Source organism: Boleophthalmus pectinirostris, unplaced genomic scaffold (genome assembly GCF_026225935.1).
Source record: "Boleophthalmus pectinirostris isolate CB_2022bp ecotype Guang Dong unplaced genomic scaffold, ASM2622593v1 HiC_scaffold_13, whole genome shotgun sequence".
Lineage (NCBI taxonomy): Eukaryota > Metazoa > Chordata > Actinopteri > Gobiiformes > Gobiidae > Boleophthalmus > Boleophthalmus pectinirostris.
In genome coordinates, this window is record NW_026571036.1 from 29,035,552 (window position 1) to 29,054,263 (window position 18,712).

Consider the following 18,712-nt stretch of genomic DNA (forward strand, 5'->3'; position numbering starts at 1 on the left):
ACTGAGACCGTGACCAGAATGGAAACCAGACCAGGACTGAGACCAGGACCAGACCAGGACTGAGACCAGGACCAGACCGGGACTGAGACCAGGACCAGACCAGGACTGAGACCAGGACCAGACCGGGACTGAGACCAGGACCAGACCGAGACTGAGACCAGGACCAGACCGAGACTGAGACCGTGACCAGAATGGAAACCAGACCAGGACTGAGACCAGGACCAGACCGGGACTGAGACCAGACCAGACCGGGACTGAGACCAGGACCAGACCGGACTGAGACCAGGACCAGACGAGACTGAGACCAGGACCAGACTGAGACCAGGACCAGACCGGGACTGAGACCAGGACCAGACTGAGACTGAGACCAGGACTGAGACAGGGACCAGACTGGGACTAAGATCAGGACCAGACTGGAACCAGACCAGGACTGAGACCAGGACTGAGACCGGGACTGAGACCGGGACAAGACTGGGGCTAAGACCAGGACCAGACTGGAACCAGACCAGGACTGAGACCAGGACTGAGACCAGAACTGAGACCGGGACAAGACTGGGATTGAGACCAGGACTGATACTGGGACTGAGCCTGCGACTGAGACTGGGACTGAGACCGGGACCAGACCAGGACTGAGACCAGTTTAGTCCTGGTTTAGTGCTGGTTTAGTCCTGGTTTAGACCTGTTTTAGACCTGTTTTAGTCCTGTTTTAGTCCTGTTTTAGTCCTGGTTCAGTCCTGGTTCAGTCCTGGTTCAGTCCGTATGCGGCGCAAAAGTCTGTCATCGAAGTTTAAGTCACGGCTGTTGTCCGTTTTTTCCATTATTCATTTAAACACAAAATCAAAAACTGAAAAAAAAAAAGAAAAAGTTATCTCTTTTTTCATTGTGGTTTTGGAGACAAATAATGAAGAAAATAGTTGTTTTTTCATTTTTTTTTTCTTATTTTTGGTTTTATATTGAAAAATGAATGAACAAATGATACACGGATTAACCTAAATGTGCAGAGTTTGTGTGTTAAGAAACAAAACCCAGCTCCAGCTCTATAGAAGTGTGACTGAAATGCGATTAAACGTGCGAGTCAGAAAAATACACGTACTTTCATTATTCTGTAGCATTTAAAAGTCAGTAATTGCCTTTTACTTCATTCCAGATGATTTCAGTGGCTGTTTGGTCCAGAGGTTTCAGAAAAAGTTTAAAAAGTCACCCATTGAGTTTAATTTGATTTGTCATTTCATTTACCCGTCTACTCTTCCATTCAGAGCGCCCCTCTCCCTCTGCCCCCCTCGCCTCAGATCTATAAAGCCTTACGCCAGATGCCCCGGTCCGGCCCGTATGTCCAAGATGGCCGACCTCCCATTAATCACACAAATCAGCTGTCAAAGAAACGTGAGCTGAAATCTAGAGTGGTTTTCAGACTGTAGAGCGTAATAAAGGCCTATTGTGAAATGGAGTTAGTATTTCAGTTTCTATTTGACAATTTCTATCTTTGGGAATGTACCATCACCAAAACCTGGGGTGTAAAGTAACTCATTTATAATAATAATAATAATGCATCAGTTTTTTATAGTGCTTTTTTAGACACTCAAAGGCGCTTCACAGAACATTATTCGTTCACTCCAGACCCGGTGGTGGTAAGTACTATTGTAGCCACAGCTGTCCTGGGGCAGACTGACAGAAGCGAGGCTGCCAATCTGCGCCATCGCCCCCTCCGACCACCACCATCACACAAGCACACACACCACGTTCGTACTAGGCAATGAGGGTGAAGTGCCTTGCCTAAGGACACAACAACAGTTTTTATGACTGGCTACTAGTACTACTGTAACCATAACAACTACTTATCCTACTACTACTGCAACTAATACTACTGATACTACCATCACTAGGTCGCTAGGTCTACTACTAAAACTACCTGCTACTACTACCACTACTGTACCTCTACTATAACTTCAATTCCTAGTACTACTACTACTACTACTACTTCTACTACTGTACCTCCACTATAACTTCAATTCGTAGTACTCGTACTACTACTACTACTACTACTATTACTGTACCTCTACTATAACTTCAATTCCTCCTACTACTACTACTACTACTACTACTACTACTACTACTACTACTACTACTACTGTACCTCTATTATAACTTCAATTCCTAGTACTATTACTGCTACTACTACTAGCCTACCACTAGTACTAGAGACAAAATTCTAATTGCATACAAAAATAACATGGCTACTGCTACTATTACTGCTGCTGCTCCTGTAACCATAACAACTACTTATCCTACTACTGCTACTTCAACTAATACTGCTGATACTACTTCTACTACTAATGTTACTACTACTACTACCACTTCTATTAGGTCTGCTACTAAAATTACCTGCTCTACTTCTACTTCTGCTACTACTTGTACTACTAGTCTATCTGTACCACTACTACTACACATACTATTACTGCTACTACTACTAGAAACACAAATTCTAATTGCATACAAAAACTCTCCCATCCAAGTCCTGACCAGACCCGGCCCTGCTGAGCCTCTGAGATCTGACGGGATCAGACTTTGACAAGCCGGTATGACCACAATTACACAATTACAAATACTCATGTTATTGTAACTGAGTAGATTTTGGGGATAATTATACTTTTTTTGAGTAGACTTTTAGACTTTTGGACTCGTGATTGAGTATAACTGTAACCACTGATGTTTGTTCAGAGAAAGGAAACTTTTTAATTCCATGCACTTGACATATTCACTGTTTTAAAGGTGCATTGTGGAACATTTATGATGGAGGGTCCGTCACCTGCTTGTTTCTATGGAGACATTAAACAGCTCTACTTCACATTTATTCAATTACAGGTGGTTTTAAAGCTCAAAAACACCTAGAAGAACAGACATTCTGACTGAGCGGGGTCGCCTCTCCACAGATCTGACCTGTAAAACAATAACATCTTCATGGAGAAAAGTATTTGACAGACCCTCCACCAAAAAAGTTACAAAATGCATCTTTAATGGCTACAGCAGGTTTATTCCATATTGAATTTGCTGAAGCAGTAGTTTAATAAAGAAATATTGTTGTTAAAATGTATTTGGTTCTTAAAAATAGTGATATATATTTCATAATATTATGTCCAATATATTGATTATCTCAGGTCATATTGTGATAATATCAGTATCGTGAGCCATGTATGGAGTATTGTATCAAATCATGAGGGACCCTACGATTCCCAGCCCACTTTCTGAACAAAAAAATCAGACATGACATCTCTGCATCACCTGCTCTGATTGGCCAGAGCTCAGAAAGAAAATGCATATGATGGTTTGAAATAGGGTCCTTCTGATTCCGTAAATTTATCAGCTACTTCTACTTTTTCAAGTACTTAGGCCAAATCACCCATCCGATACCACTGTATTTTCCTGAAAGAGCACCCGTTGACATTTGTTTTTCCTCTTTGATATCTTTATTTAGCCTTTAGTGTGGACGCTCAAGTTGGTAAAACTACTACGGAAAGTGCAGCCCGACAACAGCGGCAACAGCACTAACTCAAACTTTGTTTCTTCGGCAGAATTCGCCATTTGCTCCGAGGATGAGCATCTTTTTACAGGCCTCATTGTTGTTTTTATCCATGCTGTGGTAGAAAGTTAAATCAGCACTACTTATCGTCAAGATATCGTCAATAGTTTAGTCCTCAAAATCGTAATTATTCTTGCATTTCTTTAAAAATTGCCTTGTAGAAGATTTATTTTTGCTCTGGTATGTTACAAAATGAAGTAGCCCAAGTGTACTTCTTTGCATTATGGTATCGGACTGGTATCAGTATCGTTGAGTACACCAAGGGCAAGTATCAGTATCGGATCCCCCCAAAAACAACACAAGTATGAAACACATAAATGCAGCTTTAAAGTGTTCAGTTTAACTATAATACTGATCTAAGACGCTTTCAGAGACCTTAAAAAGTAAGCAGTCGCTAGTAGTATTGACTAGTATTTTTCATGTGTACTTTTTTACTACTTTATATCTCTGTCCAGACCTGAGACTGTGGTGTAACGTCAACACAGAATCCAGTGACACTGAGCAGCGCCGCGTTCACTTCCTTTAGTCGTCTCTGTTTAAAATCACATAGATCTGCTCCACCACAGTGACGCGGGGCTCTCCTCTCTCACACTCTGCTTTATTTTGAGGGATTCAGGGCATTTCAGAATCATTTCATATAGAAGTCGACTATTGGTGGGCAAAATAGTTCTAAGAATGAAATACTGAAACTGTGACTGAGGAATGGTTGTTACTTTTGTATTAGCGTTGACTTTTAAAGGGCCCATATTACTCTGTTTTCTGATCTATGCTATGATGTCAGTCCTCATCACAAGCATGTCTAGAGTTGTGTTTTGTTTCATTCACACATGTTTAACACTCACTTGTGATATCATAAATATCTGTTCTCAGTTTGGCTTTGAATATGACATTAAGTACAATGCTCTGAAAAGTCACATTATGATTGTTTAAACAAAAGAAAACAAAAAACTATCCTTTCCTTTTCCTTATCCTTGAGCTTTATGGCTTGTCCGTAAGTTCTCCATGTGCTCCAGTGATGTCAAAATTTCACTTTTTAAATGTCTCTGCTCACCCTTGAATAGTGAGGACAAAATTCAGTTTGTCGACTGGACAGAAGTTAGTTTGGTTGAAGACGTTTCGCAGCTCATCCAAGCTGCTTCTTCAGTTCTGGTCAGACGCCGGTGGACACTTCCTTATATCTGCAGGGAGGAGTTAACTAACTGAAACTAACACACCTACTTGTTTACAGTTTCTGTTTGTTAGTTGGGCCTATTGACCTGTACAGGGTGTGAGGTCTAATTAGCAGAACAATCCATGGTCATAATGGAGCTTCCACACCTCTGGACCTGACCTGGATACACCTGTTGTTCTTGTTTGTTTTGAATTAGGTTTGAGGATGGAGTTGTAAATAGCAGGTAGATGGTGTCTGAGTCCGTTTCTGTTTAGAGAAGGATTCTCTTTCTTAACAAAAATGGCTTCTTTCACTCCCCTCTCAAACCAATTCTTTTTTCTGGCTAAAATCTGTACCTCGCTGTCCTCAAATGAGCGGCCCGTGGCTTTTAGCTGGAGATGTACGGCAGACTGTGGTCCACTGCTGCTCTCTCGTCTGTGTTGGTACATCCTCTTGTGAAGTAGCTGTTTAGTTTCTCCAATGTAGCGTTCACTTCAGTCTTCATTACACTGAATAGAGTAGACCATATTGCTTTGGTTGTGGCTCGGTGTTTTGTCCTTTGGATGGACCAGTTTCTGTATTAGAGTGTCCGTAGGTTTGAAATAGACCGTCTGAAAATCCTCTGTAGTTTTTCTGAACTTTTGTCCACAAACTGAATTTTCTCCTCGCCATGGATTCTACCTGGACGACTGAGGGATTCTTCTCTCACCCTTGTATACTGCGCATCTTTGGCGCAACTATAAGAAAAAGAGTTTGCAGAGTCTGACAGTGGCCTATAATGACTCTTTGAGAACATAACTGAAAGTGCCGAGGTTCTGTAGCGCCAGTGAAATGTTTGTAAATTGTGATGTGAGACCCTGTGTTGTCACGATCAGATGTTGTATTTATTAATTTATGTGTAAGAGCCATGAATCTGAGCCGTCGAATGATTGAAGCTCTCGTGTGTCTGTGAGGAGCTTTGTCAGATTCACCTCTAAATTGTGGAGACACTGTCGCTCTTGTCTGTAAACATCATAACGTGCACTGTGTTTAACTGTTTTTATTCTTACTGTTTTCTGTTTTTTAATACTATGAACCAGATATGACATGCTCTTAATAAAGATTGAATTGAATCATGAAGGGGAAGTTTTCAAGTCAGCAGCTGTCTTTTACCTTCTGTTCAGTAGAGATTGTCAATTCCAGGTCTGAAACGATCTAAATGATTCAAGTGAAGGTGTACGGAGTTTAAAAACACACTGAAGCACTTCCTGTATTACGTCATGACATCACAGGGAGGAACCGAGCATTTTCTGAGAGAAGAACTCAGCCTAAATCTGCAGGATTTGTGTGTGAAACATGTTCGAATGAAACAAAACGACTCCAGGTCTGTTTGTGATGAGGAAACAATCACGATATAACAATAACCGAAATATCGTGATATCATATCGTCAAAGTTCTCACAATAATATTGTGGACCATCACAATATATCGAATTCCAAGTCTTTTTATAGTGTTATAGTGCAGAAGTAGCTAAAAACGACATAGGGAACTACATAGACCATGATCCTTTGCTCTATTTCAGTGTAGACTACAAGAAGAAATAACAGTTCTAACACTTTTAAGTCTTAGTTCTTTGGATTAAGTCTTGTCAAGATATTTTTAGAGGAAAAGTAGCATATTAGACTTCACAAAATATCGCAATAAATATCGTACCGTGAGATGTATATCGTGAAAATATCGTACAGAGAGATTTGGATATTGTTACATCCCTAATCGTGAGCCTCCCCACCATATCGTGAGCTTTTCCACATTATCGCAGTAAATATCGTACAGTGAGGATATCGTATTGTGAGACTTGGATATCGTTACACCTCTAGGAAACAACATTATAACATAGATCAGGAAGTGTAATATGAGTCCTTTAATGTTTTCGCTGAGGTTCAAGTATCAAATGCACCACAAAACTGCAGAAATATCACATTATACGTTTTATTGGATGATTACACAGCAAGTTTCAGTTCTCTTTGTTTTTAACTGGTTCATTTTCTTGTTTTTCATTATATTGTAATTCAGTATTTACCAAAACAACCGTTGTGATTATGGGTGTGTGTAATAGGTTAGAATGGTCCTACAGCAGGGGTCTCCGATCGTTTTCCTCCTGTGAGCTACTTTTTATTAAATGAAAATGCCAGAGAGCTACTCATTTTAGTGGTCGCCAGAAATTTTGTAAATATAAGAGCCATGGTAAGTCGAAAATGAGGTACATTTAGATGCCTATAAAACATAACCCATTATCCAGTTATCAGTGCACAAAATTACCGTATTTTCAGAACTGTTGGACATGCTCTTAAACCTCCAACCCCATCAAAAAAACGACCATGCGACACGCAATCCAGAGCTCCCTATACACGAATCCACTCAGGTGTCCCAGCACGACTTCAGTAAACTACAAAACTGCACCACCCGCACAGAGCAGACAGCAACCGTGCACCGAAAAACACCCACAGCCACACTCATCACTCCACGCGGACCAGGAATGGAACAGAGGAATGAACTGAAAAAGCGAGTGCAATGTGCCACTTCTAGACACGACTGAACAACTGAGTCACTGCGAACACGACGACAATCCAGCGATCCCAGACAGCACCCTCCCTACACGCCACAACTGAACAAAGCCCAGAGTCACCGTGAACGCCACAAACAAAGTCCAACTGACCCATCCAACTGTTGTGTTTTGTTTAAAGTCCGATGCGGTTTATTTGTGAAAAAAGTTCGAAAATAGACCATTCTATGACAAGGTGCCTTATAATCCAGAGCACCTAATAGTGCGGAATATACGGTAGGCATCAAAATGATACATTTACAAAGGAAATGGGCATTTAATCAATCAAATTGGAGTTATTCAGAGCAATATGTATAATCTAGAAATCCCTGGGCGAGCTACTTGGAAGGGGGTGGAGAACTACCGGTAGTTCCCGAAGCTACAGGTTGGAGACGCCTGTACTACAGTTTATGCCCCTAATGCTATGCTCTGTCCTTATTGGTGGTGATGTAATTTATAATGTGATTTCATGTTAAGAGAGAAAACGGTTACAACCTGGAAACAGTTTGCAATAAATATTCATCTGCATAGGCCTTAAAAACTATATAAATACAAAAAGTCTGCTAAAATGTTTATTCTATGTCATTTTTCGGTAATGGTTCTGCCATTTCATTAAACAGAATTGTAATCATATCATCTGTAATTGACTACTAAACCTGGGATCCTTTGTTTTAGTGATTGGTAATGCTTTCACCCACAACTTCTCGCTGTTTCTTCTCCTCCTGTGAGAGGAACAACACTCAATCGCTCTCATGAATCTTTCTCCCTATTTTCAGGAGTGCAACATTCCTCATTTCCAAGGGTACAACATATGCAGAAATCCTGAAATATCGATATATTGTGAAACTATATTTGGTGAAGCGGTGTCCTTACCGTAGAGTGCTGTACCGATATATCGTCAAGAGTATTTTTTGGTATCTTTTAGTAATTTTTTTTGTGACCACACTCCAATTTTGTTGCTTATTTAGTGGAAGGAAACATTTTTATGCAATACACTCAACATATTCACTGTGTTGATGATTAAAATAAGTGTTTTTCATGTTAACTTTGCGCAAGAAGTGGTTTAATAAAGAAATATTGTTGCTAAAAAATATTTGGTTCTTAAAAAACAGAATCATATCACAGTGTATCATGTGAAATATATCGATTACCACTTGTCAACATGTCGTGATAATATCGTGAGCCATGTATTGAGTGTCGTATCGAATCATGAGGAACCCTGTGATTTCCAGCCCTAGTTGTGATGTAACACTTTTTATTATACTTATGATGTGTTTTTTCTTGTGTTTTCCAGGAGGCGAAGTTGCGCGAGCTGTTGGACGTCAGCACGATGGCGGGGAAGATGGAGAACCGCATGCTGACGGTGGTGAGCGGCCCGGACATGGTCAACATCACATACCTGAACTTCATGGCCTTCCAGGAGGAGATCGCCAAGGTAACCGCTCCCATGACGACCACAGATGCATTTAAACTGTCATAAGAGAGACGCATAGATGGACGTGAGGGTGACTGACCTCTGCGCCACAATACATGTCACAGCACGGTCGAGGTCAGAGCTCCCATACTGCGCTTCATTCAATTTACTATAGATCTGAACCTTGTAATAACCAGTGTTTCTGAATCCATCACATTTTATGAACCTCTGAAGCTAGAACCAAGACCAGGACTCAACCAGTACTAGAACAGGACCAAAAGCAACATCGCAACTGCAACTCCAAATCACTGTAGTCCATAATAATACTACTAATAATAATACATTGGTTGGTAAGGCAAGAACTTGGTCCGAAAACCACTGAGCCACTGACTCCAATTTTGTAGTCCTCACACGATTAAAGCATGTATTCTGAACTTGCTTAAAGGGCCCATCTCATGAAAAATCAACTTTTCAGAGCTTTCTACCTTCTAAGAGTGATGTTTGGGCCTTGTATATGTCGCTGAAGTGTTTGTTAGATTGAGTCTGTGTTTTTTTTAACAAATTGCAGTGTATTTCTGCCACCCTCCCACGTGACAACGAACTAAAGCTGCTACAACGATGCAGATACACCTATGACGCATTTGACGTAGCAGAAAGCACTTTGCACCTGCCCCCTCCCCCACTCCACCGCCTCCACCCTGCATTGACTAACAGTTCCCACATGAACACCTAAACAAAAGCGACAGCATGAGATCATTGTTCTACACTGCAGTTACATGATATAATAAGTTTATCTACTAGTGTTTATTAATACTTTACCAATCAGTAATGTTCAGCTGATGTGGACGCGGTGCTTGAGCTTCGTGCACCTCCAAGTCCTCGTCTGATTCCGGGTCCAACACATGCGGCTGAACGCGCTGTATCTCCATGATGAATAAAAGTTTATTTCTACCACTATCAGGGTGCACGTCTGTCTCCCCCTCCCTCCCTGAGATGAGCGGAGGAAGAGCAGCTCACTCGTCGTCTACGTCACGTTTGGAGGGTGGAGCCTGTGCTTTCTCAGGACGGGCGGGGGGAGGAGCAATAGTCGGCTTTTCATAGTTCCTGGTCTGTGACTGTCTCCAAGAAATCAATAAGATGTAAGTTTATGTGCAGAAGATACAATGTGAAAATAATGATTTGGCATGAGATGGGCCCTTTAAAGGTGCACTATGTCACTTTATTGCTTGTCTCCATGGACATGCTATTACTTGTTGTGTTCTACAGATCTGACCTGATTTTCTCCATGTACGTAGATAAGTATAATGCCATACTGTAAAGCATTCTAGACAAAGCAATAACATCTACACCAGAAATGTTAGAGAGTGCAGCGTTTGCACTTAAAGGGCCACACAAAATGGATTCTTGTGAGCTTTTAACCATGTACCTTCAGCTGTGTTTTGTTTAGGAGTGGGACATAAGTCTTAATTGCGATTAATTCTTACAAAGACAATAATGCATGAAAAATATTAATGCATTTTATAGCAGTTTCCATGCCAAACAACACAGTACGTTTGTCAGTGCACAATGTCGTGATAGACAATTATACTAACGCACACAGTTCCAAATACAACAATGGAGCATGAAAGCGCTGTGGGTCTGTTGGACGCTACATTTCTATTCAACAAAACTACCCAGTGGAAATATTGACAAAGGCATTGTTTATTGCAAACTGCAGAATAGAGTTTGAAAGATATACATTACATTCAGAAAGTAACATCTGAAAGTAAAATGGCACTTTAATCTCTTTGGACTGTTTTGGACCAGGACATTACTTTTGTTTACTATTTTGAAATGAAATGCAGTTTATTTTTTTTAAGACAATTTTTCCAGACATTAAAAAAGCTTGAATTCAAAAGTCTGTGTGTATTATTTGATGAAGTCGTCCACTAGAATTAATTTACATAAAATAAATGTTGCTTTTGGGGCAAATATTGTTATGCGATTAGTGAGATTAATTAATTACAAAGCCTGTAATTAATTAGATTTTTTTTTTTTTTTTTATCAAGTCCCACCCCCAGTTTTGTTTCATCACATGTGTGTGAGTAATCCTGGTTTATTAGTTTGTCTACATCTCTAAAGCTCAAAATGCTCTGTTCCACCTTGTGATGTCATGAAGTGGTAGTTTTCAAGATAACAACTACCTTTTATTCAGTAGAGATGGACAATTCCAGGTCTGAAATAATCTAAATGATTCTAGTGAAGATGTATAGAGAATAAAAACACACTGGAGCACTTTCTGTTTTAGCACATTTGTATTTTCTGTTTGAGAGAAGAACTTGGCCTAAATGTACAGGATTTGTGTGTTAAATGTGTGAATGAAACAAAACACAACTCCAGGTAAATTAGAATTTGCTGAGGAAACAACATTATAACCAGTGTTGGGGAGTAACAGATTACATGTACCGGAGTTACGTAATCAGAGTACAAATTATGAGTAACTGTATTCAGTTACAGTTACTGTTTCAATGAGAGGTAATTGGATTACAGTTACTTTGTTGAAATAAACGATTACACAGCGGTATTTTTCTGTTTTCACATTTTGGGCTAAACCAGGACTAAACCAGGTCTAAACCAGGTCTAAACCAGAACTAAAACCAGGTCTAAACCAGGACTAAACCAGGACTAAATCCAGGTCTAAAGAAGGACTAAAGCAGGACTAAATATGGACTAAACCAGGACTAAACCAGATCTAAACCAGGTCTAAAATCTGGTCTAAACCAGGACTAAACCAGGACTAAACCAGGTCTAAATCAGGTCTAAAATCTGGTCTAAACCAGGTCTAAACCAGGTCTAAACCAGATCTAAACCAGGTCTAAACCAGGTCTAAAATCTGGTCTAAACCAGGACTAAACCAGGACTAAAACCAGGTCTAAACCAGGACTAAACCAGGACTAAACCAGCACTAAAACCAGGTCTAAACCAGGACTAAACCAGGACTAAACCAGATCTAAACCAGGTCTTGACCAGGTCTAAAACCAGGTCTAAACGAGGACTAAACCAGGACTAAACCAGGTTTAAACCAGGACTAACCCAGGTCTAAAACCAGGTCTAAACCAGGACTAAACCAGGACTAAACCAAGTTTAAACCAGGACTAAAACCAGGATTAAACCAGGACTAAACCAGGGCCGATTTGAAGAGAACAAACATGAATTTTTAGGATGTGCTTGCTACATTCATGTAGTTTTAAAAAGCATGACAATATCAAGTAATCCAAAGTATTCAGATTACGTTACTCACTTTAAGTAATTTAATGGAGTATGTTACAAACTACATTTTGGGGTATGTAATCTGTAATCAGTAGGGGAATACATTTTAAAAGTAATCTTCCCAACACTGATTATAACATAGATCAGAAAATATCATAATATGGGCCCTTTAATCTTAACATGGCAACTCATCAGTGTAGTCTCGCTCTGGAAAAAAATCATCTGTTACAAAACGTGCGCCGCAGCATGTAAATCTCATGTAAATCAAATGGAGTTGACGTGATGAGTGTGACTTCCTTTAGTCATAATCTGTGACCCGCTGACATGCTAACGCCAATGTGTGGTATGTTTCACTGTGTTTACATAATGTCACTGTACGTTTCAAAGTACTTCCTGCGTCAAATACAAGTTACTGTGTCAGAGAGAGGCTTTTTATACACCTCCACATCATTTATTACTATAAGTCTACACTGAGAATAAGTTAGTAGATTACAGTATGGATTTGGAATATAAACATCAATCTTTTGTCAGATGTTATTATTGTAAGTGAATTGTAGTAGTGCCTTAAATGTAGTTGTAGTTGTAGTACAGTAGTAGTAGCCATATAGCAGTAACGAAAGTAAGTGTTTTGGTGAACTTTGCCATGTTTAAATGTTGTTACCTCATTAAAAACAGACTTGGAGTTGTGTTTTGTTTCATTCACACATCTTGGAGTAATCTGAGTAATCCTTTATTATTATCTCTGAAGCTCAAAATGTTATGTTGCACCTTGTGATGTCATGCAGTGGTAGTTTTCAAGTTAACAGCTACAGCAGCAGCAGCAGTAGTAGAAGTAGTGGAAGAAGAAGAGCTTGTAGTAGTAGTAATAGTAGTAATAGTAGTAGTAGTGGTAGTAGTAGTAGTAGTAGTGGTAATAATAGTAGTAGTAGTAGTAGTAATAGTAGTAGTAGTGGTAGTAATAGTAGTGGTAATAATAGTAGTAGTAGTAGTAGTAGTAGTAGTAGTAGTAGTGGTAATAATAATAGTAGTAATAGTAGTAGTAGTAGTAGTAATAGTAGTAGTAGTAGTAGGTAGTAATAGTAGTGGTAATAATAGTAGTAGTAGTAGTAGTAGTAATAGTAGTAGTAGTGGTAGTAATAGTAGTGGTAATAGTAGTAGTAGTAGTAGTAGTAGTAGTAGTAGTAGTGGTAGTGGTAGAAGAAGAGCTGGTAGTAGTAGTAATAGTAGTAATAGTAGTAGTAGTAGTAGTAGTAGTATTAATAGTGGTACTGGTAGAAGAAGAGCTGGTAGTAGTAGTAATACTAGTAATAGTAGTAGTAGTGGTAGTAGTAGTAGTAATAGTAGTAGTAGTAGTAGTAGTGGTAATAATAGTAGTAGTGGTAGTAGTAATAGTAGTAGTAGTAGTGGTAGTGGTAGTGGTAGAAGAAGAGCTGGTAGTAGTAGTAATACTAGTAATAGTAGTAGTAGTGGTAGTAGTAGTAGTAATAGTAGTAGTAGTAGTAGTAGTGGTAGTGGTAGAAGAAGAGCTGGTAGTAGTAGTAATAGTAGTAATAGTAGTAGTAGTGGTAGTAGTAATAGTAGTAGTAGTAGTGGTAGTGGTAGAAGAAGAGCTGGTAGTCGTAGTAATAGTAGTAATAGTAGTAGTAGTAGTAGTAGTAGTAGTAGTAGTAGTAGTAGTGGTACTGGTAGAAGAAGAGCTGGTAGTAGTAGTAATACTAGTAATAGTAGTAGTAGTGGTAGTAGTAGTAGTAATAGTAGTAGTAGTAGTGGTAGTGGTAGGGGTAATAGTAGTAGTAGTAGTAGTAGTAGTAATAGTAGTAGTAGTAGTGGTAGTGGTAGGGGTAATAATAGTAGTAGCAGTAGTAGTAGTAGAAAAGTTGCTAGTTATAGAAGAGCTGGTGGTAGTAGTAGTAGTAGTAGTGGTAGTAGTAGTAGTAGAAGAAGACGAGCTGGTAGTAGTAGTAGAAAAACTGCTAGTTGTAGAAGAGCTGGTGGTAATAGTAGTAGTAGTAGTAGTAGTAGTAGTAGTAGTAGAAGAAGAAGAAGATGAGCTGGTAGTGGCAGTAGTAGTAGAAGTAGTAGTAGTAGTAGTAGTAGTAGAAGTAGTAGTAGTAGTAGAAGAAGAAGATGAGCTGGTAGTGGCAGTAGTAGTAGTAGTAGTAGTAGTAGTAGTAGTAGTAGTAGAAGTAACTCAAGTATCTTGCCTTTTGTTGTTATAATGAGTGAATTGCACTGTTTTATTTTATCTCTGCAGCTCAAAATGTTCTGTTCCACCTTGTGATGTCATGCAGTGGTAGTTTTCAAGTTACCAGCTCCTTTTTACCTTCAGTCCAGTAGAGATCGAGTGTGGTTATCGTCTCTTCCTCTCGTCAGATATGTTTAAACCACATTGTATATTTAACATAATAGAGTTTACAATGAATCCTGTCCACTATTGTGTTTTATACGTACAGTTTACTTACAGTGACCCGTGACTATGAGCTTGTTATTATAAGACACAGTGTGGAAAATGTAGCATGGAATGGAAGGGTCAGGCAGTTCAAATGGAGGTTTAAGATGAATTTCTCAACAAAACAAAGCCTGATAATAGCAAATGAAGTTTACCAGATCCATAACCTTATACTTGAGCTTTTATATTGAGGCTCTAAACATCATACTGCGCTGTAATATTGTATGTATTATGTATGTGTGTCTGTTCATTATAAAAAACAAAGAATTATTTATATTTTTTTCCACTGGTATTTTCAAAAGGTTTAGTTTTTTATCCTGTAAGTTCAATCATATAAGATGGTTTGGTCCTGGTTTAGTTCTAATTTAGTTCTGGTTTAGTCCTGTTTGGTCCTGGTTTGGTCCTGATGTAGAACTGGTTTGGTCCTGTTTTAGTTCTGGTGTAGTCTTGGGTTAGTTCTGGTTCAGTCCTGGTTTAATCCTGATATGATCCTGGTTTAGTCCTAGTTTAGTCCTGGTTTGGTCCTTGTTTGGTCCTGGTTCAGTCCAGGTTCATTCCTGGTTTAGTACCGATTTGTTGATTTGGTCCCGGTTTAGTCCTGGTCTAGTCCTTGTTTGATCCTGGTTTGATCCTGGTTCAGTCCTGGTTTAGTCCTGGTTTGGTCTTGGTTTAGTTCTAGTTTGGTCCTGGTTTAGTCCTGGTTTAGTGCTGGTTTGGTCCTGCTTCAGCCCTGGTTTGGTCCTGGTTTAGTCCTGGTTTGATCCTGGTTCAGTCCTGGTTTAGTCCTAGTTTGGTCTTGGTTTAGTTCTAGTTTGGTCCTGGTTTGGTCCTGGTTTAGTCCTGGTTTAGTGCTGGTTTGGTCCTGCTTCAGCCCTGGTTTGGTCCTAGTTTAGTCCTGGTTTGATCCTGGTTCAGTCCTGGTTTAGTCCTGGTTTGCTCTTGGTTTAGTTCTAGTTTGGTCCTGGTTTGGTCCTGGTTTAGTCTTGGTTTGGTCCTGGTTTAGTCCTGGTTTGGTCCTGGTTTGGTCCTGATTTAGTCCTGGTTTGGTCCTGGTTTAGTCCTGGGTTATTTGTTGTTCAGTCCTAGTTTAGTCCAGGTTTAGTCCTAGTTTAGTACTGGTTTAGTCCTGTTTGGTCCTGGTTTGGTCCTGGTTTGGTCCTGGTTTGGTCCTGATGTAGAATTGGTTTGGTCCTGTTCTAGTTCTGGTGTAGTCTTGGGTTAGTTCTGGTTCAGTCCTGGTTTAATCCTGATATGATCCTGGTTTATTCCTAGTTTAGTCCTGGTTTGGTCCTTCTTTGGTCCTGGTTTAGTCCAGGTTCAGTCCTGGTTTAGTCCCGATTTGTTGATTTGGTCCTGGTTTAGTCCTGGTCTAGTCCTTGTTTGATCCTGGTTCAGTCCTGGTTTAGTCCTAGTTTGGTCTTGGTTTAGTTCTAGTTTGGTCTTGGTTTAGTTCTCATTTGGTCCTGGTTTAGTCCTGGTTTAGTCCTGGTTTACTGCTGGTTTGGTCCTGCTTCAGCCCTGGTTTGGTCCTGATTTAGTCCTGGTTTATTCCTGGTTTGGTCCTGATTTGATCCTGGTTTAATAAGACTTGCTTTAGTCCTGGTTTGGTACAAGTTAAGTCTGCTCAGCTCAAATTTGTATGCAGTGTTTGTGCAAATGTGAACTCATGCATAGCTCACATTTTGAGAGGAAAACTTTCTTAGTCAGAAAAGTACCAAAAGTTCAATATATAACTTTTAACTGGGTAACTTATTGACTGTTTTGTTTCAGGAATGGGCGGAGGAGCTGTTCAAACTGGCGTCTAACCTACTGGTGCAGAACATGTCCAGAGAAGACTGTCTGGAGAAGGCGTACGTACACACACACACACACACACACACACACATACACACACACACACACACACACCTCAATATGGCTCCATAATCGTTTGTCTAACTCCAGGACAAATATGGAAACAAACAAGAGTCGGGCCATCACATTAATCTGTCCATTATGTTCTAGATTTATTGATACTTTCCAGGGACATCATGCTGGGGGTGTTCTACATGTATGTGTATTCGTGAAATATTCATCAGTTACCATGGAGACACAGTGCGCATATCAGCAAATACAGTCAAATAACTTTTAAGACTGTCTGAAAAAAAAAAAATACAAAGTGGATTTGAACCTTATATTTTCAGGAATCTGTGAGAAATACAAGCGTTCATGGTCCTGTTTAGTGGTTTTATTATTTTTAACTTGTTTAACGGCACAAATGAACTCACCTAATGTAGTCTAACAAAGTCTCAGACAGAGCAGTGCTTACTGTTAGCATCACACTGAATGATGAAAGGTGATGACTTCAGCTGCAAAGTATTAATAGTCATTTACATTCAATATACAATAAATAATCTACAAAATAAATTCAGTGTATAGTGTATGTAGTTTTTAATTCTACTAAATATTAGTAGTAGAAGTAATATCAACAGCATTAGTTGTAGTAGTAGTACTTGGATAAGTAGTTACAGTATGTTTACAGTAGCAGCAGCAGCAGTATCAGTAGTAGCCACGTTATTTTTGTAAGCAATTATAAGTCGTGTTTCTAATAGTCGTGGTAGGCTAATAGTAGTAGTACTAGGAGAAGTTCTAGTAGAGGTAGTAGTAGATGAAGAGCAGAAAGTTTTAGTAGTAGACTACTAGTGCCAGTACTAGTAGTATTAGAAGTAATATCAGTAGTATTAGTTGCAGTAGTAGTAGTTGGACAAGTAGTTGTTATGGTTACAGAAACAGTAACAGCAGTAATAGTAGTAGTAGCCATGTTGTTTTTTTGTGCAATTACAATTTGTGTTTCTAGGAGTAGTAGTAGGAGTAGTATGAGTAGTGGTAGTACAGTACAGATAGGCTAAGAGTACAGGTAGTAGTAGAAGTAGAGCAGGTAGTTTTAGTAGTAAACCTAATAGAAGTGGTAGTAGTAGTAGTAGTAGCATTTGTAGTAGAAGTAGTATCAGTAGTATTAGTTGTAGTAGTAGTAGTTGGATAAGTAGTTGTTATGTTTACAGTAGCAGCAGCAGTAATAGTAGTAGTAGCCATGTTATTTTTGTTTGCAATTAGAATTTTGTCTCTTGTAGTAGTGGTAGGCAAGTAGTAGTAGCAGTAGTAGCACTAGGAATTGAAGTTATAGTACAGGTACAGTAGTAGTAGTAGTAGAAGTAGAGCAGGTAGTTTTAGTAGTAGACCTAGGGACCTAGTAATGGTAGTATCAATAGTATTAGTTGTAGTAGTAGTAGGACAAGTAGTTGTTATGTTTACAGAAACAGTAACAGCAGTAATAGTAGTAGTAGCCATGTGGTACAGTAGTGGTACAAGTAGTAGCAAAAGTAGAGCAGGTAGTTTTAGTAGTAGACCTAATAGAAGTAGTAGTAGTAGTAGTAGTATTAGTAGAAGTAGTACCAGTAGTATTAGTTGCTGTAGTAGTAGTAGGATAAGTAGTTGTTATGGTTACAGCAACAGTAATAGTAGCCACGTTATATTTGTATGCCATTAGAAGTAGTATTTCTAGTAGTAGGAGTATTAGGAGTAGTGGAAGTAGTAGTATGAGTTGTGGTCATAGTACAGGTAGGCTAATAGTACACGTAGCAGTAGACGTAGAGCAGCTTTTAGTAGTAGACCTAGCAGAAGTGGTGGTAGTAGTAGTAGTATTAGTAGTAGAAGTAGTATCAGTAGTATTAGTTGCAGTATTAGTAGTAGGAAAAGTAGTTTTTATGGTTACAGTAGCAGCAGTAATAATAGTAATAGTAGCCACATTATTGTTGTACTGTATGCAGTTTGTAGTAGTAGTAGTAGTTGTAGTAGTAGTGATAATAGTAGTAGTAGAGGTGGTATCTGTAGCATTAGTTGCAGTAGTAGTATAGTAGTAGTAGTAGCCACTCCAACCACCATCAACACACACCACAATCAAACGAGGCAAGGTGAGTGAAGTGTCTTGCCTAAGGACACAACAACAGCTTCCCTCCACTCCCTCCCTGCTGTGGATCGTGGTATTCCCAGCGGTCTTCCATGTTTGAAGAAATATGATGAATATGTGTAGGGGAGAGTCGGACATATGGCTGTGTAATCCTGTGTCTAACTCCAGGACAAACATGCACATTCACAAACATCACAGTCCTGGAACCACACGAGTCTCTGCATATGTTCTGGACTTATGGAGATTTATGCTCCACTCTAATCAATGTACAGAGAACATGTACACTGAAACATAACATATAGAAGAGGGCTGCTTGTTTGCTCAGGGGGAAATGTTTTGACTTGGT

The 18,712-nt window shown here is 39.4% G+C and overlaps 1 protein-coding gene across 1 annotated transcript in view; it reads left to right on the forward strand.

Moving 5' to 3' along the window:
* LOC110168269 (1-phosphatidylinositol 4,5-bisphosphate phosphodiesterase beta-1) overlaps window positions 1-18,712 on the forward strand; it is a 521,321-nt gene that overhangs the window by 315,019 nt on the left and 187,590 nt on the right. The window contains 2 exon segments of the mRNA XM_055149396.1: window positions 8,603-8,743; window positions 16,191-16,270. Of these exon segments, the coding sequence (XP_055005371.1) occupies window positions 8,603-8,743; window positions 16,191-16,270 (221 nt within the window).